The 11,788-nt window shown below is 42.7% G+C and overlaps 1 protein-coding gene across 1 annotated transcript; it reads left to right on the forward strand.

Annotated features, from left to right (window-relative positions):
- The first annotated feature begins 195 nt into the window (after nucleotides 1-195).
- On the forward strand, nucleotides 196-1,131 carry LOC108942486 (tripartite motif-containing protein 46-like). Its single transcript, XM_029248515.1, has 2 exons — nucleotides 196-286; nucleotides 699-1,131. The coding sequence occupies exons 1-2, from the start codon at nucleotides 234-236 to the stop codon at nucleotides 1,129-1,131; spliced, it is 486 nt and encodes a 161-aa protein (XP_029104348.1). The 5' UTR covers nucleotides 196-233.
- Nucleotides 1,132-11,788: the final 10,657 nt, after the last annotated feature.

An 11,788-nucleotide genomic window follows, 5' to 3' on the forward strand; every position in this document is an offset into this window, starting at 1 on the left:
CATATAATGTTTACAAGGCAGCAACAGCTTCCTCCCACGAAATTTTCAGACTGAGTTTGGGACTGGAACCAACATTGTGGGGGAAGTGGTTTCTGATTGGTCTCTCGTTCACTGCATAGGTGGGGGTGGGACTGGAGGCCAAACTGCAGGAGTGGTTCCTCTTGCCACAGGATGTGCCCAGCCCACGGTGAGATACGCAGAGGACAGGGGTGGCTCGGTGCAGGTCATGTGGAATGAGAGTGAGATGGTTGTGCTCTGAAGACCACGGAGGAGTGGGCAGCCACTGGTACTTGGACCCCCAGTGCTTTATTTTTCTCCTCTTCATTGTGGCTGGGAGCTTTTTGTTTTCTTCTCCTCAGCTGCCTATTGGCTTACTTCACCAACTTGGGCATTTCTTCCTTTATTTGTCAATGATCTGCCTCACCTGCTGAGAATAACACTCTATAAAAAGCAGTTGAACTTGAAACTGAACACCCCTGTTGAATTGTTCTTTTTTCCTTCATCAGTTATGTTATCAGTTATGTTTCTTTTACCTTGCTCTGCTTGGAACGTAAGCGCCTGTTCGTCCACCGCTCTTGGTAACTGTAACTGTCGCACAGGTTGCTGATCTTTGTTACCTGAGCAACCTCCACAGAGAGGTGGTCCTTGCCTCCCCAGCTCACCTCCTTTCCTTCCTGTTTGCTGCTCCTTTTCTCCAGCTACGACCCAGACAGCGGCCACGACAGCGGAGCCGAGGACACCCTGGACGGCCCACCTCCTTTCTGTTTCCTCACCGTGGGACAGGGCAAGCTCTTTCTGCCCCAGGCTTGCCTCAGCAGCCCCAGCAGTCCTGGCGCACAACCCTCCGGGGCACCGTCCTCCACTGTCAACCACACCCTTGCTCTCCCCTTGCCCCCTCGACTAGGCCTGTGCCTGGACTTTGACAAAGGCCGTGTCATCTACTACGATGCACAGTCACTCCGCCCCCTGTGGGATGGGCCGGTCGATTGCTCCGGCCCCATTTGCCCAGCTTTCTGTTTCATCGGCGGAGGTGCTCTACAGCTGCAGGAGATGGTGGCGAGCCGCAGTGCAGAGCAGGCTCCAGCCAGGAAGGTCACCATCCATTGTAAGGTGCCCGGCTTCAGTAAATGAGACAAATAGTGAAGGGTTTTGACTAGAAATACCTCAAAGTTTTTCTATTATTATTATTATTATTAATATTATTATACATTTTTGCCGTTATTCACAATTTTTGCATGCTTTTTATTTGTATTTGGTGCAATATTCAACTATATGGAATTACAATAAGCAATTTTCACTGTTAATTTTTATATTTTAAGTAGAATAATTTGTATTCAAGTTGATCGTATTTCATATCCAGTCAAGTTTACCTTTTTTTTTTTCTTCTTTTTTTTTTTTAACTTTTGTGGCCGTTTGTTGGCATTTTTCCAACCAATTAAATCTAGACCAATAAGTACCTTAGTTAGCATTTTAGAATTAGCTGGGCTATCACCTTAAACCTGAAGGCTGCTGGTTTGAATTCCCCTCCTGCTGTAGTCCCCTTGAGTAAAGTGCTTATCCTGTATGTATAACTTGCTATAAAATGTGTGAAGAATTGTAAAGTTTCTCATGCAGCGTAAGTTGAGAAAAGGTGTCAGACAAAATTCACGGAATCCTGATGATATGAAGGTTCAAATAGTAAATTTTCAATAGTTGCATTTTTATTTATTTAATTAGCTTTTCACGGGGGGGGTTGGCCAGGGTCTGCTCTCCAGTGGGTCAGGGGTTCGAGTCCCACTTGGGGTGCCCTGTGACGGACTGGCGTCCCATCCTGGGTGTGGCCCCTCCCCCTCCAGCCTTGCCCCCTGCGTTGCCGGGTTAGGCTTCGGCTCACCGCGACCCCACTTGGGACAAGCGGCTTCAGACAATGTGTGTAATTACCTTTTCTCATCTATTTTCAAAAATTTTTTGTTCCTGGCTGGATGTCACTTGCACTCTCATGTCCAGCAATTAGCTGGCAGTAAAATGCACCCAGACAGTGTGGGAATGTGGGTCCATGTACAGCCTTCCCTGCAACACAACCCTGTGTTTCCAGGATAGGGTGTCGAACACAGCACTTCTGCACCGGATGGGTGACAGATGAACATGGAATTCATAAACTGAGGACCCAGTGTAACCGTTAATAATAATATTATACATGGTTAACCTTGGAATGAACTAATCTTCAATAATATTAACAGCTGGAATGATTAACTGAGTATTTAATCCATTCAATGTGATGATAAGAGCGTTTCCTTTTTAGATATGGGATTTGTTTTTTTCTTACACAAATCAGTTCTTTTATCATTATAATCAAATTTATACAGCCATCCCCCTCGTAACATGTTTAATTAGTTCTGTGAAATCGTGCCTTTAGGTTCCTGGTGTGAAGGGTTTGAATTACCATTATTTATTATGGAAAGAAATATGTGGTTCCTCGATGAAAAAGAGATAATGTAAAATTACTTAAAATACAAAAATAAGGGTATTTGTGTGCACGGCAATGATAATACTAACATATTCTATAATATTTCTAACTAAATATATTATTTGCAGCTTGTATTTTCATTGCTTGCTGATAACTGCTTATTGACAGCTGGAGTTTATCCAGGAAGCTTAGGTTGTGAGGTGGGGTCCTGCATAGAGACAATTTGACTCACAGATGTAAATATTAAGTGATAATTTGACTAAATAGATGAACAGATAAACAGATGTGATAATTTGACTCACAGATACAAATATAAAGTCAGAAAGTTCAAAAGATCCCTGCCCGTGTCTTTCTCTCGGGAAGGAACACACACACTTTGCTGTAAGAGGTGCTGTGTAGCCTCTACCGTCACAATCAGTGACAGAAGCTTAATAATACAGCTTGTCAATTTATTCATTGTTTAGCTTATATTAATAAAGGTCAGATAAAGTGGAAAAAAAATGACTGCAAAACTTTTATTTATTCTGTTTTCATCCACAGCTCCTATAGTACGGGGTTTCGGTGTTTCTGTGTCCTGCAGACATCAGGTGTGAGACAAAGTACAGCACTGATGGGACACAGATTTATTTTTATCATGTTTTACTAGCATGAGGCAACACAAAAGTGTACTTAATCACCGTAAATAAAAAAAGGTGTCCTCGGAAAGGGTCGGAAAATATGTCTGGGTATAGATATAATAAACTTAAAATACTCTTAATGAAATCCGTCTGAAAAAGCTGTGTGATGCTGGGAACTTCTCTCAGCTGAAGGGTGAAGAAAACAAAATTTAAAAGAAATAAACTGGGAAATCTCAGTATTTCCGACAACCGTAACTGACATTCATAACACAAGGTACTAGAGTACGTGTATATGTTTTCATAAACCATTGTAGTCCTTTTTTCGTAGTATGGGACCCCTATTTCAGAGCAATAAGTTGTAGTCTATTGTAATTTAACTGCATTTAACTTTCGATGATGAAAATATAACATTTAAAATATTATCATTAAGATGTATTTAACTTATTGTAATGTAAGGTAATTTCTTCAAAACTGGTATATATACATTTTACGAAATGTTTGCAACATAAAAACACTAGCACAGTGAAAGGGCCGATACAGTATATTTACACTGATTTGCATAAGACCCTAAGAAAGTGCATACAATAGTTTCCAGAAGTGGCACTGTAAATTATTTGCTTGTAAAAGTTTTTTTTTTTTTTTTAAATTACGCTCTAGGAAATGTGTAAAATGTTGCATTATATAATCGATTGCAATTGGCTTTATTTTGATATTCAGAAAAAGGGGGCTTGTGTGTCACCTCTATATTTTTGATTGCAGATGTGTATGTGTATTCAGTTGTATGCATACTTTTTTGTGCACGTGTGTGTGCAACATTTCATTTTTTTACTGAACTTGCAGAAGTTTGAAATATATTTTCAGCCAGATTAGTGGAATTAATTGACTGAGCTTTAAAACTGCCATCATAGTTTTCTGTCTGTGCTTCAGTTGGATTTTGTATTTTTTTAAAAGTAGCTTTAAACCTCATAACTTCTTAACTCATTTTGGCTATTTAGCAAGTTACAAACTACTTGAATGACTTTTGGACTGTTTTATCTAATTTAGACATTAATATACTCAAGTAATGACTGTAAAATGAAATACAAGCATTAAAAAGTACAAATGTGTGTGTCCCCCCTTTACTTACCGTGATACTGTAAAATAGTTATAGGGCAAACATTAGCAGTTATAGCACATGCATTGTCTTGCCATCATCCAGAGAAAATGACAAATAAAAATCAACAAAATATAAACATTAACATATACAATATCGAAATATAAGCAGAAACATTGTTACGAAAAAGAAAAAAAGGAACCAAAGTGAAAATTAACTGTTGCAGTATAATTTGGTCAAACACCAGTAAGTATAACTACCACAAATGGATTACTTTAATTTCCACTTCCTGAAAGTAGTTTTAATTCTCTTAATTTTACCCTGTTTAACAGTTACACGCTAAATGTATTTACTGACATACAGATGGAATGCAGTCCAAATACATTTTTGTAGAAATGAGTCAAATAAGCTTTCAGTTATAAATACTTCAATTTCCAGGCTGTATTTGTAAATATAATACCTGTACATCAGAACAATATAAATTCAGCATACCAATATTAAACAGAAAGTCTACATCTTTATATATAAAGACATGAAAGTGAAAGTAAAAATTAACTTGCATTTATGATATGGTAAAAATGTGCAAATAAGAAGTTTGAGGTCTTGCTGAAGTTCGTATAAAAACACACTGCATTGATAATATTCCATTTTCCATTTCCATTCAATACCTCAGTGCATCACAGAAGTGTCATGAGGTTCCACTTCATATTTCAAACCAAAATAGACCAAAATGAAAAATGTAATAACTGCAGAAGATGACAAAGTGATTCTTACCATTATCCACAACATTACATAAATTGAGGAGTTACGCACTGGCTGAAAAAAAAAAAAAAGTAAGAAAATACACTTTGTTTTACACTTTTATAATATTAGAATATAACTTTTAATTTACATTCTTGCACAATTACAGTTAGGAATCAGGAAAAGGTTAATACATTTTAAAGTTGTATTAATTTAATTTAAATGAGAGAAAGTGCTAAACAGAAAACCAGTCACACACACACACATTGAGTGAAATTAGATGTACATTTATGACGGAACTGAATAAGCAAAGTACAGTAAAAAGGCGGTGTAAAGTACCGGGGTAATCAGAGTACATACAGTACAGCCTAGGTTCGAGCGCACAAGTCGATTCCAGAAGCCGCCGCAAGATGTCGCTGTTTCTCCACTCGAAGTGTCAACGCGTGTCGCTAAGCGGGAGTTTCCGCGATCAAATTATTTCTTCTGAGACGCAATAAACCGATATGCAAGAACGGGTTAACGCAACAATTTTATGTTCTACGATATAAAACTTTGGTGTTGTTATTAAGCACCTTTTTGCTCATTCCGTTGGCTCGCGTCTCATAAAACCCCTATTGCCACATACTTATTGTGAACAGTGTAAAAGTTCACAGTAAATCATGCAATGAGGTAGAGGTGAATGTTGAATTTGGACCGGACTACTGGAAGTGACTCATATATTGTGAAACAGGTCTTGATTTCATTCCCGCAGTGCTGTGACAGCAAAGGTTGGGCAAGCAGAGCAATTCTGGATGAGCGGGACGAGGGTCCGACTGGTTGCTGCTGCTGCTGCTGCTGCTGCTGCTGCTGGGTAGAGCAGTTTGACAGGTGTGGAGCGACAGAGCGACAAGGCCCAGTGCAGCCGAGGAAGTGCTTAGCCTCATTTCCCCTCCCAGTTCACTTCGCTTACTTGAAAACAGAACAAAACATGTCACCCAAATATAATGAACACAAGACTTCACTTGCAGGTAATGACACACACACAGATTGGCTGCAACCACTCGTCCCAAGCGGGATCGCGGGAAGCCAGAACCTAACCCGGAAGCGCAGGGCATAGGGCAGGAGGGGGAGGGGACACACCCAGGATGGGACGCCAGGCTGTTGCAAGGCACCCCAAGCGGGACTTGAACCCCAGACCCACCAGAGAGCAGGACCCGACCAAACCCCCTGCGCTGCCACACCTCCCGTACCTGCAAGTAATGATAAAGATTATTATAAAATAAATTAGGGAGAAAAGATGAGCTAGCACACTTGAACTTAGTGAGATTAATACTTTCAATCTGAACAACAAAAACACATTTCGGTAAATTGCCTTCGTCGGTGTTCAAGTGACAGGTTATGACATTATTCTTCTTGGACCAACAATTGAGACTAAAAGTAAAACGGTGACTGTAATACAAAACGTAAGGAGAGTAATAAAAGGATTATGAGCACAATAATAACAATAATCATAATAATAATAATAGAACAAGGCAGTGACAATGATTGAAAAGACAATAGCTGGAAAATAGTAAGTATTTAAAGCGGACGTCAAAAAAATTTAAAACCGTTAATGAAGAGCTTAGTTAATTAATTAAGAAGGAGATTACAAAAATGGGGTGTGGTGGCTCAGTGGGTTGAACCAGGTCCTGCTCTCCGGTGGGTCTGGGGTTCGAGTCTTGCTTGGGGTTCCTTGTGATGGACTGGTGTCCTCTCCTGGGTGTGTCCCCTCCCCCTCCAGCCCCTTGCCCTGTGTTGCCAGGTTAGGCTCTGGCTCCCTGTGACCCTGTATGGGACAAGTGGTTTCAGATAATGTGTGTGTGTGTAGATTACAAAAAAACAGTGTAATGATATATATAGTATCTTCACTGAGCGCACTGAGCAATAATAAAATGGTAATGAACAAGTCACACAGTGGGGGGTGTGGTGGTGCAGTGGGTTGGACCGCAGTCCTGCTCTTCGGTGGGTCTGGGGTTCAAGTCCCGCTTGGGGTGCCTTGCGGCAGTCTGGCGTCCTGTCCTGGGTGTGTCCCCTTCCCCCTCCGGCCTTACGCCCTGTGTTGCCGGGTAGGCTCCGGTTCCCCGTGACCCCGTAAGGGACAAGCGGTTCTGAAAATGTGTGTGTGTGTGTGAACAAGTCACACAGTCTCTGCATGGTATGTACAGGCACACTGATGAAGGCAACTTTACAAAATGCATGTCTTGCACAAGTTAAAGTATTTACTTTGCTCAGCTCCAGTGTGTTTGCCCATCTTTCCACACACACATTGTCTGAAACTGCTTGTCCCACATGGGTTTTCAGGGAGCCAGAGCCTAACCCAGCAACACAGGGTGAAAGGCTGGAGGGGGAGGGGACACACCCAGGACAGGATGCCAGTCCATCACAAGGCACCCCAAGTGGGACTTGAACCCCAGACCCACCACAGAGCAGGACCTGGTCAAACCTGCTGTGCCACTGCCCCCCCATCTTTTCATTTCTCTTTAACTTACTGCATATTAATGGGAGCAGTAACTTTACTATTTCATTTTTAAATTGATGAGTGTGCCATTTGACAATTCCGGAATAATTCATTAATATCAACCCAAAATGATGATTAGTTGTCGAAACATCCGCATCTGTCTATTCCGAGCTGTCATGGTGTGGGAAAATACCCTGCTATAGAAACCTACTGTAAAAAGTGAATCACATAAAAAAAAAGTGTTGGTAAGAATTATTGTTTTCGAGTTTGAAATGCTTGAAAAGTGTGTGGGAAGCCAGCAGCGCACTGCTGAAGTCACAAAATTAAAATCTGAAGGTTGCTGTAGCAGGCTTGGAAAACTTGAGAGGGTTTTTTTTTTTCTTTCTGCAGCACCGATTCAGCCCACACAGAGCTGTAAAAGGCCTATAGGTAAATAAACCGATATTCAGGGTGAAGGTTTTGCGGCGTCAAAAGAAGTTCAACTGGTTAAACTGAAACATTTAAACAAACTGGCTGAACTGAAACACTAAAGTAGGAACATCAGGGTACAGAACGGAGGGAAATGCAAGGGTATAAACGCTGATGTACAACGGATTAAACAACCTGTATCCGAAATGAGTGCAAACTGTAAGGTGACGTTATTGAACCAGCACTTGATCGGTCCCCCTCTACTGCATGAAGGTTCAAATGGTCAAATGCTGTTTGGGGCAGTAAGAGCTGGTGACTCACAGAGTCACTGGGAGACAAAGGGCGTCTGGAATTAAAAGCATAATGAGTGTTTGGCCTGGATCAGCCATGACACCACTGGGCAGCAGGGGGCGTAGTGGTTAGAACCACCCTCAGATCTCACCTCCTTTTGTAGTACCCTTGATCAAGGTACTTGCCATAAATGACTGCAGTAAAAATGAATAAACTTTCATAAGAAGCATAACAGAATAAGTTGCTCTGGAGAAAAGCTTCAGCTAAATGAACAAATGTAAATGGACACTGTCCGGTGGATCCACATCCACCTACTAACCTGCATGGCCCATTTTACCGAGGTTGACGGATCTGAGACGGAATCGGATGAGTTCATTCCTGACTCAGATGGAAAAGTAAGAAAAAAACCTGAAATATCTGAAGTTGCTCACAGATACCTCCGAGTTCTGTGTGCCAAAATGAATTCAAAGCTCACATGTGTGTATTTTGCAGGATTTAAACTTGATTACCTTTAAACCAGGGAATATGGCCCATTTTCCACAACTGATCCAATGAACTTTGTTTTCAACTGGCTCTGCTGTTCTGAGCTCAGTAGGACCAACCGGCAGAAAAAGATTCACTGTGGGAAATCACTAGATGGAAAGCAGAGCAAGAAGGTCCAGTTATCATCATGATAAATATTTCTATTATAATTACTGTAATGTGACAGTGGCACGTTATGAAAAGATGAATAAGAGGGTGAATGAAAACAAATGAAGAAAATGGGGAGGAAGGAAAGGGAATGACATCAAGAACCAGTTTGTGGCTCAGAGAGTGGAAATGGGCTGAGAGGGAAAATAGGACCCAGCATTCCTCTCTCTTTAGTCAGCCAGCACATGTGGGCGCCTACAAACTGCCGACTCGGTGCTTCCAACCTCACACACCCTTGGCTCCAAAGCTGGAGCTGGAGCTGGAATCACAGCTCTGCAACCCACAAATTCAGACATTCAACATAACATAGAGGATTTCCCATCATGTCTCAGAATTTCAATACAACAACATCAAGCTTTTCCTTTTGGCATTCATTGGAAATGGAAAAACGGAACAGAAATGGTCCTTTACACACCAGCCTTCATCTCGCACTGCTCTCCTGGACATGGACTGAGAGGGAATTGCACCTCATGGTTTTCCGTATTAGCTCAAGAACATTTAAACATATTTATATCCTCCTTAGGGTGGCGTAGTGGATTTGGCCAGATCCCACTCTCTGGCGGGCCTGGGGTTCGAGCCCTGCTTGGGTGCCTTACAATGGACTGGCATCCCGTCCTGGGTGTGTCCCCTCCCCCTCCAGCCTTACGCCCTGAGTTGCCGGGTTAGGCTCCGGCTCACTGCAACCCCACTCGGAACAAGCGGCTTCAGACAGTGTGTGTGTACAGTAACTATATTGACATGTAATATTTTTAACTGAAGACACTGACATTTCATTTCATTTAGCATACACTTTTCTCCAAAGCAGCACACAATGATTACTAGGTAGTATTTCACTGACACCTTTATCCATGGTGACTTACACTGCCTGAAACACTACAGTGAATCCCTCATTCATACACCAGGGTAACACACACATGAGGTAAGGGTATTTTAGAATCACCAGTTCACTTGAAACACAAACACAGGACAAACATGCAAACTCTACACACACACACACACACACACACACACACACACACACACTGACCAGGGACTGAACCCACATTCTCTCGTACCACCCAGGCACTGCAAGGCAACAGCACTACTCACTGCACCACCATGCCAAGACTCAAATAATCCTGCTGTAAAACAATAATGTAACCACAGTAATCATGACTGTCTCTGATGAGGTATTGAGAAACACCAGCACATGTATGAACATGTACAAGCCTTTTCCAGGGAGCACAAATGAGTGACACTGGTAACACCCCCCCCCACCACACACACACACAGACGCACACACACATATACTTCAGATATAATCAGAAAGGCTTTAAGAATAAGAATAACTCCCATTTTTTCTGCCTGAATGACAACTGTTGTTTTGTATCTTTCATAAAAACGTTAAGAGGGTCCTGGGCTGTGCTGTGCTGTTTGTGTTTCACTTTGTGTAGATGAACAGTCCAGTAGGTGAAACACATCTTGCACAGCAGCATTCTGTATCTCCTGGAGAGGTTTGATGGCAGAGGCCAGAAGGTCAGACAGGAGAGAGTTGCAGAAGTCCAGGTGGTTCTCAGCAGGAGGATGGACCAGCTGGGAGGTGAAGGATATCTGTTTTGAAGAGGTTGAGTTGTAGGTGGTGAGCAGACATCCAGGCAGAGATGTCCGAGAAGCAGGCGGCGATGTACAAGGAAATGTCTGCAACTATGGGTGGAAAGGAGAGGAAAACCTGGGTATCGTTGCCATAGCAGTGGTAGGAGAATCTGTGGGAAGAGGAGTATATTGAGAAAAGTAGAGGACCCAGTACCAAGCCCTGTGGAACACCAGTGACAGAAAGGCTGCAGAGATGATCAGGAGCCCTGCCAGACCACCTGGTAGGATCTATCTTTGAATCTAGACTGATAACCATTAAGAAGATTATTCTGGGTGAGGAATGTAGATAGTTGATCACAAGTTGCCTGTTCCAGAGTTTTTGACAGCAAAGGGAGAAGGGAGACTGGCCTGCAGTTCTGCACTGAGTTAGGATCCAGAGGGGATTTCTTTAACAGCGGTGAAACGGGGGCAGTTTTGAAGGTGAATGGGAATACACCAGAGGAGAGAGAGGAGTTGGTGATTTTGGAGTTAAAAGAGATAAGGTGACACCTCCGACCTCCTGCTGCCACAGAGGAGTACATTGAGAAAAGAGCTACCACACAGAGCAGGTGGTAGCTCTGTGTGGCAGCAGGAGGTTGGAGGTGTCACCTTCTGACAGGGGTTGAAATGCTGAGAATGAGACTTTGCAGGGAGTCCCAGCATAATCTGGGCAGGTGGATTCTGAGAACTTTTCCATGATGGAGATCACTTTGTCTCCGAAGAACAAGACAAAAGCATCAGCAGTGAGAGACGAGGGAGAAGGAGGAGGTGGAGGGTAAAGTAGCTCTGTCAATGAACCGCACTTGTATTTTTCTCCGAGATGTGCGTCGCTTTGGAGAAAAGCATCTGGTAAATGAATAAATGTAAATGTGTCATTGAGAAGGTGGCGAAGAGTCTGTGTAGACTGTCGACTGCAGACTGCTGCCTAGTTTCAAAACCGTCTTTTCTCATTAGCAACAGCAGCCCTGGGTCACGGCAACATAGAAGCAAAGACAGATTACGAATATATTCATGCATAAATATGAAACAAGAACCACAAAGTGCAATATTTCAAATGCGTGTTCAAGTGTCATTGTTCGAGAAGGTCAGATACTAAGGCTTAAAGAAGTTAACACAGGTCCTTGTAAGTAACCTAATGCCCTGCTGAGCAGACTGATTTACATACACACACTGGCTGAAGCTGCTTGTTCTGAGTGGGGTTGCGGCAAACCGGAGCCTAACCCGGTAACACAGGGCGGAGGGTAGGAGGGGGAGGGGACACACCCAGGACAGGACACCAGTCCATCACAAGGCACCCCAAGCAGGACTCGAACCCCAGGCCCACCAGAGAGCAGGACCCAGCCGCGCTATGGCATCGCCGTGCCCACCCCCCAAGACTGATTTAGTCTAAGAATACACACACACACACATTTTCA

Source organism: Scleropages formosus, chromosome 23 (assembly GCF_900964775.1).
Source record: "Scleropages formosus chromosome 23, fSclFor1.1, whole genome shotgun sequence".
NCBI lineage: Eukaryota > Metazoa > Chordata > Actinopteri > Osteoglossiformes > Osteoglossidae > Scleropages > Scleropages formosus.